Below are 18,204 nucleotides of genomic sequence, written 5' to 3' on the forward strand. Positions count from 1 at the left end.
GAATGAGAGTGTTCCAAACTTGAATATTTTGGGGCAAAAAAAGATGAAAATTACTCTAACATGGCTCACAAGACTGCATTTAACTTCCCATTCTAATGTTTGTCCATCAAAAGGAAGAAATTAGTAACAGATGTTTGAAAAAAAAATTTGAAAAGAATAATTATTGAAGATAAAAATAATAATAAAAACTTTCAATATAAACAAATGATTAAATGCATAATTTTGACTCAACTTCGTCTTAGCCTCCCATTTTTGCATGGTCCCGCTAACCACAAAATTTTAATTATAATCCGTAAAGAGTAAAGACTTTTTTAAAATAAAATTTGACCAACTACTAAAAAAACTAATGATATTGGTTACCTAAATTTGTAGTTTGTTGAGTTAATGGGATTCATTATTTGAACCGAAATTAAAAAAAAGAAAAAAGTTGAATTTCGTACTCTAACAGAATTTGAATTCGTCTTCCGTTTTTCAAAATTGGGTCGGTATCCTAACCAGATTATTTCCGAATCCAGAATAGATATACACTACTTGATCCAAATACACTATTTTATCACTTTTGTTCATAATTCTAGAATCACACAATTCACAGGTTTTATCAAGAAATCGATATTTAATAAACGAATTTGTGTTCTTTTTAAATGCAAATCGATTTTCTAAATTCGGTCAAATTCGTGTATAGTTTTAAAACATAAATATACAAGCAAAAAACCTTTTGGTTCATCTCATGGGTGACAAGTTAAGGCGTAAGATCTTATAACTCAAAAGGTCCTCCCATAAATTCCTCCTTAACGGTATTTCTGGTAAAAACCAATATGTCTCGTCTAGTAGTCAGGTATTGGGATACTTACAAACACCTGTCGGTAGTTACAATTTGGTTGTTGCACATTGGTGGTCACGAAGATGATCAGTATTTATACAGGATGGCAAATTGTCAATAGCAGCCGATTTCTCCAACCATTGAATATATATATAATATTAGTAGGCATACATATGCATGTGTGTATGTATATGTATATTTGAATGTGAGTGGAAACAGTCTCTCCGTAGTGAGGGGCCATTGTCACAAAGATCTATCTCTATCTCTATCTCTTGTTCCGATTCAGGCAGGCTGTCTTTTCCGGCACCAAAATCATATATAATCATAAATTAAGCAATCTCAAATCAGAGTATAGCAGCATCCAATGCGGCAGGTCTACTATTCACCTCAGCTACAATCCTGCAACAAAAACCCATCATCCTTCCGTAACTCCAGTCCCGTAGGGTTTCAAAAGGGTTGGTGTTCTGGCAGAACCCTGCCGTCCAAGTGGGACGATGCCCAGCGCTGGATTACGAGCCCCATGGGGGGCTATTCACCCGCGCTTCAAGGTGGGACTAGTATGGGGTCACCTGGGGTTTTGGTGACTAATGTTGCCAACGGGCGGCTTTCTGAGATGATGCTTGATTATTCTCAAGGTACAATCTTTTCTATTGAAATTGCTTACCATTGAAAGGTAATTCGTTTTACACGGGTGTGTGGCTCCTGAAAATTTTACAATTGCTTCGGTTGTTTACCATTTGAAGTTGAAAATTTTGGGGAAAAAATAGCCCGCGATGAAGAATGTGTCTAAATTTTTTGCTGATATTTATTGTTAGCCATGTGAACCTAAATATTTCTACCTACATCATTTATTAATTTCTTATAAATTACTTAAATCAAATTTTCAATTATCGTTCGGTTATTTCGGTTGATAAGAAAACTAGAACTGAACCGAAGAATCATTTTTTTAAAAACATAAACCAACTGTTGGTTTTTGTTTATTGGGTTTGGTTATTTTGGTTCCGTCAGGATCCCGTTTTGGGCTTAAACCAATCTAAAACCAAAAATCTGGGTCTTGGGATTTTGAACACCATTTGGTTTTTGATTTTATAATGGGTTTGGTTCTGTTTCAGTTTCTCCGGTTTACCATTTGGGATTGACAATTCTGAGCCTAAAAGGATAGCCCAAAGTAATGAACTTGGGCCTAGATTGTTTTTGTTAAATAATTTAATTGATTGTTAAACACTAGAAGAGTGCCCGCGCGATGCAGCGGGAAACCGGAAACACATACTTTTATAATCATATAACAAATTTTTGGGTGTTCATTATTTTGTTTAAAAATGTAAGACTGTTCACCAGTTTGGTTTCACGGTTGAAACCGGAGCTGACCATACATATTAAAATGTTAATTATTTACTTATTTAGCATTAGATATAATATATATTAGACATGGTTAAAATATAGTTAACCGAAGTTTTATTTAATACGAGCAAAATCGTCTATCACAACTTTAATTTAACCAAAATTTCAGTATGGTTTTTTTATAATCTTTGTTCTTGTTATGATTTCACATTCTATTTATTCTAATAAAGTTTATTATTCATGTCACCAAAGTTATCTTTGTTCATAGTATGATTCTCTTAATAACGTATTAGTTGATGTTTAGTTTGAAGTGAATGCATATGTAGATTTATAATTTTTATTTTAAATTTTAAACTCAAATTTTTTTATCGAAGTACAAACTATATTAGAACCTAATCGTTGGTAATGGTTCGGTTTAGTTGGGTTTTAATTAGAAACAGTTTAGTTTCGGTTTTCGACGACAATAAAAAATGGGTAAAGTTGGCTCATGGTCTAATTTAAAACCATCAAAAGCAAACCGCAAACACTTTTGCATAAATTTTTTTACTTCGAAAACTACAACAATATCATACTCTAATTAAAGATAATAAAATGCTCGTTTTTATGATGCCATTTATTTTAAAAAATATTAACGTACGAAAAAGTTATGATCGTTGTAAAATCGTGGGGGTAATTGGGTTAAAAGTGAAAATAAAATAATATATAAGTAAAAGACAAATGACCAAAGTTATAACTTTAAGGGATGAAACTTGTAACTATTTTGAAGAATTGAAAATGCACGTGAGATTTTTATGTTACAATTACATTTTTGTCCTAATTAGTCTTGTACATAATGCATTAATTCTTGTAAATTACTTAAAGATGGCGTCTTAATTTGACCCTCTTTGGTGCATTATATATAGTAATGATTTATACCTAAAATTCAACTACACCGTTTATTAATTTCTTATACGTTAACTTTGGTGAAACAGTAAACTTAGTTTCTAATGTGTGAAGTTTCCCACAAAATTGATTTTTTCGGATAGAGTTTAGTTATTTTATTTTTTATTTTTCGGTTTTGGGTAGATGGCAAGAAACAATACTGAACCAAAAAATCGGTTTAAAACATAAAACCAAACTTCCGTTTATTTTATTGGATTTGTTTATCTCTTTTCTGTTACGGTTCGGTTTTCGTTTATCGGTACTTTTTACAATGGTTCGGTTTCGGTTTTGTTCACCGGAAAAGGCAAAAAAAGGTACACGAATATAATGAAGTTACGCATAAATCGTTTTGTAAACTAATAATTAATCAATTCTTACACATTTTTTTTTGGCAACTACATTCATTAACTTCTTATAAATTTCTTAAAATCAAAATCTTAAGTTACAGTTCGGTTATGTTGGTTCATAGTTTGGTTTTTGGTTGATAGTAAGGCCAAAATTGAATAGAAAAATCGGCTTTTTAAAAACACATAAAACCAAACCTTTTGTATTCGATTGGGTTCGGACGTTCGGTTATTCCGGTTATGGTGTGGTTTTTGCACATCACTTATAATAATCTTAATTTGAATTACAAAACTTGTGTCATCTCATTCATCTGTTTGAAGCCTGCTTACAGATGCAAATGGTGTATCGCGTGTAGTTTCACGGCGCGATATGGCAACTCAGATGAGCCCCGAAGCCTCCCCAACACTTACACCTCCACCACCTGTGCACCATTCTGCTAGAGTGGACATCCGGGATGTCCAGGTGGACAAAGGAACCACTATGACTAAACAATCAAAAAGACACAAAATGAAAATCAAGAATACTCAATCTGAAGAGGTAGGTCCCAGCAAAGCCCAGTTGGACCCGCAAGACTCACCTTAAAGAGGTACGTCTGCACAAAGACCAACTGGATCCGCAGGACCCACCATGCTCAGAGAGATGAAGACCTTACAGGCAGTAAGCCAGCTGTTCCCGCAGGAAAGCCTCCCTTGCTACAGTACCCTGCCTGTTCCCGCAGCTGTAGGTACAAACCAAGAAGGAAGGCTACCCGCACTAACAGTAAAGCTACACGCATAAGGCACTAACTCTTATACTTCAGCAATGTCACCTGAAGAAGGAATGAGCAGGGCGGGAATATTCGCGCCCAAAAGAGCCAGTCCGTACGCTTCCAGAAGATCTTTTGTACCATACCTACCAAGGTATGGACAAATAGACAAGATCTGGTAAAAGCGACCCATGAACCAATCACAGGGTGACAGCTCACCGACAATAGTACGAGGAGGAGCACACTCCAGTACAAAACGTCGCCATCAGCCGCTGCCTACCCACCAACTCCTATCGTGGCACGAACATAGCCCGTAGTTGATGGAAAAGGAATATTATACAGCTGGCCGTACCTGCTTGGAAACCTACCTTCGGCTATAAATACTCTAACACCTTGGAACGGTATTAGGATCTCATATCATCTTATCTTCTCTCTAGCTATTTCTCTCAATATACATTTATATTCAGAGCAATCTAGTCTGATTCTCACGCCGGAGGGTGGTCACAAGGAGGAACCCCCCCTTCTCAGTGACGAGCTCACGGTGTCTGTTTTGCAGGTCGAGAAGAATAACCATCTTTGCCGGACCTAACCCTCGTGGGAAACATCTACTTAACCCTAAGATTATCCGTAATTTGCCGGGGTCACTTAGTGTTTCTTCATTGGCGCCATCCGTGCATTAAGCTAGAACTAATTCTCAGTTTTTTTAAACTTCTGGAAAGATGGTTAAGATTACTCCGATACCAAGGCCACCGAGTGACCAGGAAACTCCGGTAACCACAACCCCAGCTACTGGGGGAAACACCGGTGAATACACGATTTTTACGAACACTACCCCGGTTACCCAAGCCGGGGCAAGTGCAGTAAACAATCCTCCCCTGGGATTCATTGATACCCAGTTGGAGAAACAACAGACGAGGCTTCCCGCCAAACACTAGAACAAGTTAAAGCTTGGGCGGAGGCACGTCAGAAAGAATTCCAAGCCGAGTTGGATGAACGTTTACGTTCACTCCAACAGGCCAATGACGAATTCGGAAGCACTCGACAACAGCTCAACATGAGCAATGATTGCGAGTATTTGGATGATGATTGGGAAGAATCTGACAGTGACACAAACCCTCGTCATAAGGCGAAAGGGAACCGTAAAGAAGCAGACTTCCACCAGAGAAGAAATTTTGGAGAAACTTTCAAACCAAAAAACGCGGGTGGAAACCCACGTGACTTCTCCAAAACTTTCAGACCGACTGTTGCAAATGCGGGAACGTCCAAGTTTGCAAGAGACATTGCGGAAGCAATCGCTCCAAAGAGTGCCAAACAGATGTCCAACATAGGCACTTACGATGGCTTATCTGACCCGGACGATCACTTGAACAGATTTATAGCGGGGGCAACCGTCAGCAATTGGACGGAACCCACATGGTGCTACATGTTCCAGATGACGCTCGTCGGGGCAGCCAGAGCGTGGTTTGATCGTCTACCGGTCCACCACATCTATGATTGGGCAGACTTCCAGCACAAGTTCAGCCAGCACTTCAGTCAACAAAGAAAATATACTGAAGAACAGTGGACGATCCTCAACTGCGTCAGAAAGGAAGACGAATCTTTGCTAGACTTCATCACTCGCTTCAACTCAAAGAAGCTAAGTCTAGGCACCATTAGTGAAGATCTTGTTCGCGCCGCTTTCATCCAGGGCGCTGAATACCCAGAGCTCATCCGCACGTTGACGGGTAAAGATGGCATGCCATCCACGTGGGATGCCATCATGACGGCAGCTAAACGCTTCGCCGAGACGGAGAAGCAACTGGGTAGAAACCTTCCCCAAAGCACAAACCTCTACACGCAGAAAACAAGAGAAAATAGCGTCCGTACCGCCGGACAAAATAAGAAGAGGAAGCTTGGTATTTGGCAGTCAAGGATAAACTTTGACACCTCATCCAGCTCTCGCCCTCTCTTAGGCGGAAGGGACAACACGCACTCGTCAAACCGGAATCCCAGATGGACGCTACTCACCAAAAGCGTCACCGAGATATTTGCCACCGAGAAACTCCCATGGCCAAAGGCTCCAATAATCCGACAGCGTCATAACGCTGATCAGAGCAAATCCTGTGACTTCCTTGGGACCAAAGGCCACACCACGGAGGAATGCACATCTTTGAAGGATATCGTCGAAACATTCGTCAAAGTTGGAAAACTTACACACCTCGTGGCGTCAATCAAGAACGGAGGGAGGAATGACAATCGGTACAAGGGCAACGGACGAAAGCCCATCGACATCAGCATTCACATGGTTCATGGCAACGTCAGAGGAAGAAAACGACGAACAACAGAGCCAAGTGCGTGGAAGGAAGCTGAAGTGCGCTTCCCGCGTGTGCCAGGAGGACCCAACAAAGAAGGCCCCATAGTCATCAAAAGCCAGCTGGGGCACTACATCACCTCCCGCACTCTTGCTGATAACGGCGCTTCTTCAACGGTCATGTATAGGCAGTTCTTCGACAAGCTAGACGACGAAGACAAAGAACGCCTAGAAACGGTTTACGCCTCGATGAAAGGGTTTGACGGCAGCACAAACACCCCCTTGGGTATCCTATCTTTCCCCGTCACTCTCACGGACGGGAAGTACTCCAACACAGAAGACGTGGACTTCGTTGTAATGAGGAAGCCACACCACACATACGACATTCTCTTCGGGAGAGATGGGATGGCGAGATTTAATGCCGTGGTGTCTTCGGTCCATGGCATGATGGGATGGCCAACAGCTGAGGGTGTCGCGATGATCACGGGTATTCCCCAGGTATGCATCGCATCTGTCTCATCTAAACCCAAACCAAAGATGGCTAAACCGACCATTACCGAGCCAGAAGAATGGGCCTTCAATGGCAAATACCCTGACCAGGTCGTTACCATTGGACCAACAATCACTAATCCCACACGCACCTTACTCAAACGCTTATTGCAAAAAAATGCTGACATCTTCGCGGGGATACCTGCTGACATGACTGGTGTACCCCGAAGTAAGGCGGAGCATAAGCTCAAGTGTGCTCTGGCTTTTACGCCGGTCATACAAAAGCGTCGCGTAATGGGTGCGGAACAGGCTAACGCGTGTAGAACCCAAGTCAAGGAACTCTTTGACGCAGGCATCGTACGCGTTAGTAAATATCAAACATGGGTTGCAAATCCCGTCATGGTACCGAAATCCAACAAACAATGGCGCATGTGCATAGATTTTAAAGACCTAAACAAAGCATGCCCCAAGGATTGTTACCCGTTACCCGAAATTGACCTTAAGGTAGATTCGTTAGCACCGATTCACCTTAAATGCTTCCTTGATGCATATAAAGGGTACCATCAAATCCACATGGCCGTTGACGATCAGGACAAAACCGCGTTTCGGACGCCCGATGGCACATTTTGTTATCAAATGATGCCATTCAGACTTAAGAATGCTGGGTCCACGTACCAACGCCTGATGGACAAAGAGTTCCACGCCCAAATCGGGAGGAACTTAGAAGTTTACATGGATGACTTGGTCATCAAAAGCCTTGAGCCAGGAGAGATGTTGAAAGACATCGAAGAAACTTTCAACACGCTCAGAAAGATAAACATGAAGCTCAACCCGAGCAAGTGTTCTTTTGGGATGGAAGAAGGGAAGTTCTTAGGAGTCATCGTTACCAAAGATGGCTTCAGAGCGAACCCTGAAAAGGTTGAAGCCATTATGAAAATGGAATCACCTACTACCATCAAACAAGCCCAGACACTGAATGGACGACTAGTCGCACTTAACCGCTTTTTGGCAAACCATGCGGATAGGTCGTTCCCATTTGTGTCAACATTGAGAAATTGCTTAAAGAAAACGCACTTCCGCTGGACACCAGAAGCGGAAGCAGCTTTTCAAGAGATTCGGTCACGCTTGATCGAACTCCCAACACTCACAGCACCAGAAGTGGGGGAGGAATTAATTCTCTACCTCTCCGCCACAGACTGAGCAACCGGGGCAGTCCTACTAGTAGAACGAAAAGGCATCCAGATGCCTATCTACTATGTTAGCCGCGTCTTGACAGACGTAGAAACCCGGTACTCTACCCTGGAAAAATTAGTCTTAGCGCTTGTACAGGCTTCACGCAGGCTAAGACGATATTTCCAAGGCCACCCAATCACCATTCTCACCAACTTCAAACTTGCAAACGTCCTAGGCAAACCCGAGTTGTCAGGGCGCCTAGCCAAATGGGCAATTGAATTGGGGGAATACGCGATAAAGTACAAGCCAAGACCAGCCATAAAAGGCCAGGTCTTGGCCGACTTTATTGCAGAAGTCCCCGCTTCGCGGGAAAAAGAGTGCCAGGAAGAGGCTCAACCCTCTCCAGCACAAGACATTGATGATGTCTGACGACTCTATACTGATGGAGCAGCCAACAACGAGGGTTCAGGCGCAGGGTTAAAACTAACTAACCCAGTAGGCCAAGGGTACACTTACGCTATTCGGATGGATTTCCCAAGTACGAATAACGAAGCGGAGTACGAAGCATTCTTGGCCGGGTTAAGAATTGCGCGTAAAATGGGGGTGAAAAACTTGGAAGCCCACGTGGATTCCATGTTAGTGGCCAACCAGATAAACGGGACGTACACGGCCGTGAACGACACAATGGCCCTGTACCTCGCACAAGCAAAAACCCTTATGCGCGATTTCAACGATTGCAAAGTTATGCACATCAAGCGAAGAGAAAACAAATCTGCGGATGCGTTAAGCAAGCTTGCATCGTTAGCATTCACCCACTTGGGAAAGGACATCCGCGTCGAACTCCTTGGAGCACCATCAGTCCCGCACAAGGAAACTTGTGTCATCCAAACCGGCACGGAAACGTGGATGACACCAATCATAAATTACCTTGCGGCGGGTATACTACCAGAGTCAAAGACACAGGCATGAAAGATACGCTGTAAATCACTGAACTATCAACTTGTTGATGACATACTTTACAGGCGTAATTTTCTGGGCCCACTCCTCAGATGCGTTGACGACCAAGATGCCGATTACCTCCTAAGGGAAGTACACGAAGGCATCTGTGGAGTACACGCAGGTCCACGCGCAGTTGTAGCTAAGCTAAACAACGCAGGATACTTTTGGCCGGGGATGCATACGGATGCGCTGGCCTACATCAGAAAATGTAGGTCCTGCCAGCTCTACCCACCCAACACGCATCGCCCGAAAAACGAACTTGTTCCAGTCACTTCTTCATGGCCATTCCAGAAGTGGGCCATCGATGTGACAGGCCCATTTCCCACAGCAGCAGGGAACGTTCAGTTCCTAGTGGTAGCCATCGACTACTTCACGAAGTGGATAGAAGCAAAACCCTTAGCCCAAACAACCGCAAAACATATCAAAAAATTTATTTGGGAATTTATTATTTGTCATTTTGGACTTCCACAGAATTTAGTGAGCGATAACGGCACTAACTTTGCTGACCAGAAGTTACAAAAGTGGCTGAAAGAACTTCAAATCACCCACACCTTTACCTCAGTGGCACACCCGCAGGGTAATGGTGAGGTGGAAAGAGCAAACAAGAGCATCGTCGACGGCATAAAGAAAAGACTCTTGGAGCATAGATCCGGCTGGGTGGACGAAGTTCCACACCTCCTTTGGGCGAACAGAACGCTAAAAAAGGCAAGCACGGGCGAAACCCCGTTCAGCCTCACCTATGGCACTGAAGCCATGGTTCCAGTCGAGATCGGTCTACCCTCACCAAGAGTCATAACTCAACCAGAAGACAATGATGCGGAAAGACGGTTAGACCTTATGCTAACCGAAGAACGCAGAGACTTAGCCGCAGCGCGTGAAGAGAACTACAAGCGACAAATGCGAAAGTACTACAACACGCGGGTCAAACTCTGCAACTTCAATGTTGGAGACTACATACTGCGTAACAACAAGGCTTCGAACCAAGAGCGCCCAGGAAAGCTGGCCCCGGTCTGGGAGGGGCCATACATTATTAAAGAAGTTTTCGGAAAGGGCGCATACTGGCTCGAAAGGCTCGATGGCACCCTCATCCCAAGAACATGGAATGGAGCTCAATTACGCAGATGTTACATGTAGATCAATTCCAAACTTGTAAAGAAAAGGCCTAGAGCCACTTCTAATGGAAATGAATCTCCTTATCACATTGTGTTGATAGCCTTACCTTTATACTTATGAACTGACCACACTGATATGCCGGTATTCACCGCATAAATAAGTGAGGAAGGAAGTAAGTCGTTGCGTGTAGAAAGCGGCACAACCAGCATAAACACAAAAACAGTAAATATTTCTAAGGGGAAGATGAGGAAAACCTTCACGCAGGTCAGATATAGGTAAAGTTTGGTCATCCTACTAAGTGAAAGTGACGGTCCTACCCGCACAATCATGATAGAGGAAACAGAACATTAACCTATCATCTGACACGTGTCGAAAGGTTAACTTATTCAAAACACTTAGAAAATTGCTAAGTTAAACTAAAATATGAATGAGCAAATCATATAATGTTTACAAGGCAAGGCGTTAACAAAACATTTATATTCACAACAAAAATTCAAACATTACAAAACGGCTAGGTATTTACCCGCCTACAAAAATACAAATCTACCCTAACGGTTGGAAGGGATCTCAAGGTTCAAGCTTCGGGACCACTCCCTCCAAACCCACTTGAACCCGCACCATCAGTTGGCTGCGGCGGTTCAAGGAAAGCTTTGAGAACAGCTAGCCCGTCATCAGCAGCAGCAGCTTCATTCACCTTCTCCACAACCGGATGCGGGAAGGCAGCATACTGGTTCACAGCTTGGTCGTAGGCAGCTTCAGTGTCAACATCGTGTAAAGGAAAGTTGGAAGGCGGAATGCCCTTCTCTGCAAATCCTAGACCAAGCAGGAAACCAGCTTTCTCCCCATCCTCATGAGAAGCGTTGAGGGCTGCACTCATGGCATCGTCATAAGATGTGTTCGTGAAAATCCGATGCACAACCTACAAATATATATATATAAAAAACTTTTCTAAGTATAAAGAAGCGTAAAGCAAAGAAATTATGGAACTATGCGTACCTGCGGCAACGCTTCTCGTAAAAGCCATCCCTTATTGGTCAGAGCTTCTTGAAGGGTAGCTTGGGCTTGATCGCGGGCGCGTTCGGCTTCATTCTTGTTGAGGTTGGCAAGCAACACATCCTTGGCAGCAGCCTCTTCAACGCCCTTAAGCTTGCGCTCAGTGCGATCAAGCATACCCTTCTGATCCAAGAGCTCTTGCAGCTTCTTGGCATCTTCTAAAGCCAAAGCATCATGAGCCTGCTGAAGCTTCTCTAGTTTGGCTTTAAGCTCTTCATTCTCAGCGCGCAGAGGCTCAGCAATGGCTTCAGCTTTGGTGGCCCTTTCGGTCGCATTACGCGCAGTTTCCTTGGCCAACCTAAGCTGTTCGTTAACAGCTTGGGTAGCCTTGGAACGGGCCTCATGCCTGGCCTAGATCTCGACCTCAAGGTCCTTGAAGGCCTTCTCTTTCTCCGCAGCAATGGCAGCGAACCTCTTGTTTTCCTCCCACAGCGAACGCGCCTGAGCCACCTCCAGGCTACGCGCAGTCTTTAACTTGTCGTTTTCACGACAAAGCAACTCGACGCGCGGCTGCATCTGGGCGAGAAGGATTCGTAGCTCATTGGACAGCCTACCCTTCTGGTAGCTAGCCATTGCCTCCCCCAACGCACCGCTTGGAGCGGCATGGCGCGCCCAGTCGACACAGTCCGCAGCCGTCCTTAGGGTTGTTCCTCGGCGGATATTCCACTTTGGAGCATACACCTCATTGGAATCTGAAACTGTAAAAACAAAAAACAGTTAGGAAAAAATGATAAGAATGGATAAAAGGCCAAAGTAACCCCACGCACCTGTAGGGTCGAAAACAGGCCGATAGCCGCTAAACCCATCACCTGAACCTAAAGGATATCCATCCAAGAGGTCAAGGAGATGGGAAGGAGGCAAAGGTTGGACTCCCTCATCAACAGAGGTAAGTCTAGAGGTCCCAACTTTAAACATACCTGAAGCACCGGCCGAGGACGAGGTAGTCGCTGGCGCCGAACGCGGCAATGCAGAAGCCATGGAGGCGGAGACCATCGGAGATGAACTCATTTGAGATGAACTCACAACCGTGGTAGCCGCCGCAGCTGTGCTCGCGGAAAATGTCACCGCCGGTCCGGTGAAGGATGTAGTGAAGATGGCACTGACGGCCGGCGGAGATGACATCATAACTGGAACAGTTGCTTCAACAGTATGAGCAACTGAACCAGCACCAGAAACAGGCGCAGCCGCCTGGGTCATCGCCTCGGATAGGTTGACCATACCTATCGTCGTGGATCCTGAACTGCTTTCTCCCGCACCGCTCTGGAAAGCGGATACGTCCACTCCTGCATAAAGAACAATATTAAAAACAATGGCGGAAATAAATGCGGAAAAGGTACACAAAAAATATACTTACGGGTTTTCTTAATCTTGAAAGACCTGACAGGCGGAGACGAACCCGATGGAACTGGCCTCTTCACGCCAGTCACCGTCAAAACGCTTGGTTGCTCGGAGGTGACAGCCGTCTCAACCTCCGAGACAATGGTCTCGCCACCACCAAGGTTCCCCGCTGCCTCCTCACTTTCTGTCTCGGAATCAGACTGATTTCCCAGGTCGACGACGGAAGTAACCTTCGCCTTGCCCTTCACGCCAGCAGCCTTCTTCTTCCTCACAAAGAAAGGCCCATCTGCGGATCCCTCATCAGAAGATGACAAAATCAGAGGAATTCCAGCAGAAGTTTGAGCATGAAGAGGACGAGGATTAAAAAACTCCTTACCTGGTCGAGTGGCACTCAAAATTTCGTGGCCCGGTGGGTAGACCTCTACGAATCTATCCGCCGTTTGCTCTAGAATGGGCAACTCGTTCTCATCGAGATCACGAGTATCCAACCGTGCGGGACCACCAGTCTCCCGCGGATGCAAGAGCGACTGTAAGTCGTTCCCCTCTGAAATAAAAATGATAATGTTAGAAGAAAAACCCTAAACCATCACAAAAGACAGAGCATACCGTAAGGAAAATAGTTCAAACCGTATTCAGGGACGATGGGTATTTGCGGCGTCCCAGACCCAGCATCCTTCCACACGCGGCTCATACCGAGCATCACCATCCCAGACTCCGCGAAGTGATAAACCGGAGTCTGGATCTGGGAGATCTTGGCGAACCATTCCGTCTCCTGGTAATTGGAGGCGTGAAGGTTGGGGAGCGCCCGCCCATTCTTGAACGTCATCTCGATGGGGACGACGCGAGCGGAGATGAAGAAAAACTCCCGCTTCCAAGAACGAAGACTACGCTCGGTAGCGCAGATCTTCAACCCCTTGATCTGGGTAACAAGGGTATACCAACCTTGGATGCACCTCCAGGTGTAGATGGTCATCAGACGGTCGACGCGGGGCTCGATGCCCAAAATACGGCACACCCATTCGAAATGGCGAAATTTAGCGATCACCATTGGGTGCACCTCCGTCAAATGCACACCGTGTTTCTCCAAAACACGGTATACAAACTTCGTTAATGGGAATCTTACATTCCCATATATGAAGAACGAGGCGTACACCCCTATCTTGCTCTTTGGGGCATCGTACACCGTCTGGTGGGGCTCCGGAAACTCTGACTCGTACGGCTCCAGCATGAACTTCTTGACGATGTATTGATACACATCGACAGAAAGAGTACACTGGCACTCGCCAGCAGTACTCTTATCGTCCTTATCGGACGTAAACGTCGGGTTCTCGAGGTAAACGTCAGACTCCTCGACGTTAACCTCAGGATCGTGAGTGGAAGAAGACATTTTTTAAGAAAAAAGAAAGCGGTTTCAGAAGAATGCTCGCCGGAAAAGATGAGTATTCGCCGGAAATCGCTTAAAAAAGGAAAAGAGTGAAGTGAAGGTATGGAATGAGATGCACCCTCTCCCCCCTTATATACTCATCGCAATGAATGCGATGAATTTAATGCGGAGGATAGAGAGAGCGCATGTGCAATGAAAGGGCGACACGTGGATAAAGCAAGCTGGCAACAGGTGTCAGAATGGCGCGTGACATGAAACTCGCGCCCACGCCCCTGAAAAAGCGTCCTGATTGACCACATGCTGTCACGTCGTCATAACTCCCTGCACGTCCTGAAACCGTCAGAAGACGCTAACGTCCCTTCAGCCGTTTGGATTGTCCTTATCCTTTCACCAACTCTTCGAATTTCAGAAAGATTCAAAAAGATTCAAAAATAAGAGGGAATATACCCCCTTACCTTGGAAATCAAGAAACCATAAAACAAGTGCGGGTACAGTGTCAAGGCGAAACCCTTCACATACTTAGCACTTGCAGGGAATTGAAGCTAAGAAAATACCTTGGAAAACAAGAAACCGTAAGACAAGTGCGGGTACAATGTCAAGGCGAAACCCTTCACATACTCAGCACTTGCAGGGAATTGAACCGAAGATGGATCTTACGGGTCATGCTTGCGGAAAGGGAAATAACACCCCCGCATGGCGGGAACGTTGAGAACTAGATTGTTTGAAGCTTCAAGGTGGAATTGGTTGTTTAACATAACTGATCACTATGTCTAAAACTACCAATACCCCGCGGAGAATCTACACAAGTGAAACTCGACGCTCCCGACTTGCGGAGAAGTTACGCACCCACCCACATCATACCCAAAGATCAGGCAGAAAAAGTCGGGAATTTTCTGCAAGTGACATTAGGAAAACTGCGGGAAGAATCCCCATGGAGAACCTTAAAAAACGAAAACCCCCTTTTCAAAACCCCTTGCTTAAAGAACAAAAGTTCACCTCACTTATTAAAAATTCATGAGAAGAACAATGGACTGGGAGGACTTGAAGAGGTAGGTCCCAGCAAAGCCCAGTTGGACCCGCAAGACTCACCTTAAAGAGGTACGTCTGCACAAAGACCAACTGGATCCGCAGGACCCACCATGCTCAGAGAGATGAAGACCTTACACGCAGTAAGCCAGCTGTTCCCGCAGGAAAGCCTCCCTTGCTACAGTACCCTGCCTGTTCCCGCAGCTGTATGTACAAACCAAGAAGGAAGGCTACCCGCACTAACAGTAAAGCTACACGCATAAGGCACTAACTCTTATACTTCAGCAATGTCACCTGAAGAAGGAATGAGCAGGGCGGGAATATTCGCGCCCAAAAGAGCCAGTCCGTACGCTTCCAGAAGATCTTTTGGACCATACCTACCAAGGTATGGACAAATAGACAAGATCTGGTAAAAGCGACCCATGAACCAATCACAGGGTGACAGCTCACCGACAATAGTACGAGGAGGAGCACGCTCCAGTACAAAACGTCGCCATCAGCCGCTGCCTACCCACCAACTCCCATCGTGGCACGAACATAGCCCGTAGTTGGTGGAAAAGGAATATTATACAGCTGGCCGTACCTGCTTGGAAACCTACCTTCGACTATAAATACTCCAACACCTTGGAACGGTATTAGGATCTCATATCATCTTATCATCTCTCTAGCTATTTCTCTCAATATACATTTATATTCAGAGCAATCTAGTCTGATTCTCACGCCGGAGGGTGGTCACAAGGAGGAACCCCCCCCCCCCCATTCTCAGTGACGAGCTCACGGTGTCTGTTTTGCAGGTCGAGAAGAATAACTATCTTTGCCGGACCTAACCCTCGTGGGAAATATCTACTTAACCCTAAGATTATCCGTAATCTTCCAGGGTCACTTAGTGTTTCTTCACAATCACCAAGCGCTAATGACTTGGCTTTAACATGGAATAATACAGAAGGAGCTATGAAACTGTCAAAGTATGTCTCTAATAATAACTAATACGCCTGCGTATATATTATTTGAATAAACGAAATATTAAATAAAGGAAATTTTCATTATTAATTGTTGCAAATGTGAATTTATGTATTAAAAATGGGTGTAAAGTGAAATGAGAGAAGCGTTGGGCTCACAGAATTATGACACGTAGCAGCTGACTTTTGTTTATTAGGTGTAGTACTATAGTATGTGACAAGAATAATAAATTTCTTGTCTTGTAACCTGTAGGCTCCAGAAAGAGGAAGCGAGGATAACTGCCTGGGAGAATCTCCAAAATGCAAAAGCGGAGGCATCTATCCGGAAACTTGAGGTGTGTTTGGTACTTTGGTAAACAATATACTAAACACCTATACTTTGTGTGTGTGTGTGTATCACTGTATGTTACGTTCTTCTTGTCTTCGTGTCTCTATGATGTTTATCTGTTACTATTATAGTTTTCACCATTTTTAAATATTTGGCAGCTTTTGAATACAAAATATGGCATACTGAACCGCATGAACACGAACAGAGCATGTTCGTGTTTGTTCAGCAAATGATCTAACACAAACAGTTAAACGAACAAGGATTTCTTGTTCGTCTTCATGTATGCTCGTTTGTTAACAGTATAAATGAATGGTTAACGAATGTAAACGAATGAACGTCACTAAACATAAATAAATGAACATAATTAAGCTAAAACCAATTCCATGTATATGTGAACAACAGTACATTGGTCTAAAGAGTTATTGAAACTAGTCTAAGTTATAATGGGCCAAAAAAATTAAATGAATACATTAACGAACGTAAAAGAACGAACTCAAACAAACGTATACTAACGGACATAAAAGAATTTAAATGATTGAACGTAAACGAAGGTTCACGAACATAATGAATGACTGGGAGATGTGTTCATGTTCGTTCATTTAACTATATGAACATATCTTCTTCTTGTTCAAACATTTAATAAATAATTGAGCTTCCCTCCGGATCAGTTCACGAACGAGTCACTGAACGTTCGGTTCGTTTACACCCCTAGTCACTCGGCAAGTATAGGAGTTAGGCAGTAGCCTGGTTTACTTAATTTAAATAGAGTTAACCGAATTTAATTTTAATTTGTTGTATTATAAATATTTGAAATTATTTTTTTATGAACTACGGAGTATTTAACAAGTTAAAATATAATCACATCTTACGGTCCGGTCCGGTCCAATTTTATATAACCAGTTTGTAAACTGTTAACCAAATGGTTTGCTGCAGTTTGAAAAAAATTAAACCGACTGACAGAAAAAAAAATCGACCATGAAACCAAACTGATGACTGGTTTGGATGGTTTCACGATTTTAAACTGAATCGTGAACACCAGCTTATAACTATTTGTATTTTTCTTGTTTAATCAGATGAAACTGGAAAAGAAGAAGTCGGCATCTTTGGATAAAATATTGAACAGACATAGAGCTGCACAAAAGAAAGCCGAAGAAATGAGAAGGAACATGTCCAAGGATGTTTCTCCAAGAAACTCCCACAAATTCAGGAGCTTACATAGACTTGTCACAAGTTCTGTCAAAGGCTGCTTCCATCATCGTAGATCCTAATACGCGTTAGATCATCCTTAAAAGTCTTCAACCATCATCGGAAGTGAAATGGCTAAATGATCTAGCAAATGAAATTCAAATGGTGCAAGATTCTCAGTTTTGGAAGATATAAAAGAGGGTAAATATGTAAGATCAAATATGCATCATTTGAGCAGGGTACATAATATACCTGCTATCGTAAGCACTAGTGTTTTAGGACTTCAATTCATGCTTTATAGTCTCCACATAACATGAGTAAGAGTGTGCCTAGTGCGATCCTTATGAAACGAGTATCGGAAATGATTACTTTCGTAGGTGGATGCATTGAAAAACACATAAATGAGAGAATAATATGTTTTCTATAACGCAATCAAGGTTAGGGCGTCAATAAACTGTTGAAACTGTTTGAACCGAACCACCGTATGAGATTCATGTAGTTTTCTATTTAAGGTTTAGTTTTAGTGATTTTAACTTTATTATTGATTTTTCTTTTTCATTTTGGGGATATGGAGGTATTATATGTGTTATATATATAATAAGGATTTGCATTATTTCTAAAGTTTATATAAACAAATTAAAAGATTATAACCAAAATGCCGCATCTACATCATTGAAATTGATCATTAAAATTAC

General features: G+C 43.4%; 1 protein-coding gene across 1 annotated transcript; it reads left to right on the forward strand.

Moving 5' to 3' along the window:
* The first annotated feature begins 1,340 nt into the window (after positions 1–1,340).
* On the forward strand, positions 1,341–17,838 carry LOC143597857 (uncharacterized). The gene is made up of 4 exons (XM_077076237.1): positions 1,341–1,455; positions 15,915–16,002; positions 16,250–16,331; positions 17,398–17,838. Exons 1-4 carry the CDS (start codon positions 1,341–1,343, stop codon positions 17,590–17,592), a joined length of 480 nt encoding a protein of 159 aa, XP_076932352.1. The 3' UTR covers positions 17,593–17,838.
* Positions 17,839–18,204: the final 366 nt, after the last annotated feature.

The sequence above is a fragment of the Bidens hawaiensis genome, unplaced genomic scaffold, assembly GCF_021521415.1.
Source record: "Bidens hawaiensis isolate Kalapana, Puna unplaced genomic scaffold, B.hawaiensis_p1.1 tig00049148_1, whole genome shotgun sequence".
NCBI classification, from domain to species: Eukaryota; Viridiplantae; Streptophyta; class Magnoliopsida; order Asterales; family Asteraceae; genus Bidens; species Bidens hawaiensis.

Bases quoted from the DNA above. Each gene is read 5' to 3' on its own strand.
- LOC143597857 (XM_077076237.1), top strand. From the start codon at position 1,341: ATGGGGGGCTATTCACCCGCGCTTCAAGGTGGGACTAGTATGGGGTCA. The intron at 16,003-16,249 runs GTATGTCTCTAA...TGTAACCTGTAG, and splicing joins GGAGCTATGAAACTGTCAAA to GCTCCAGAAAGAGGAAGCGA. The intron at 16,332-17,397 runs GTGTGTTTGGTA...TTGTTTAATCAG, and splicing joins CATCTATCCGGAAACTTGAG to ATGAAACTGGAAAAGAAGAA.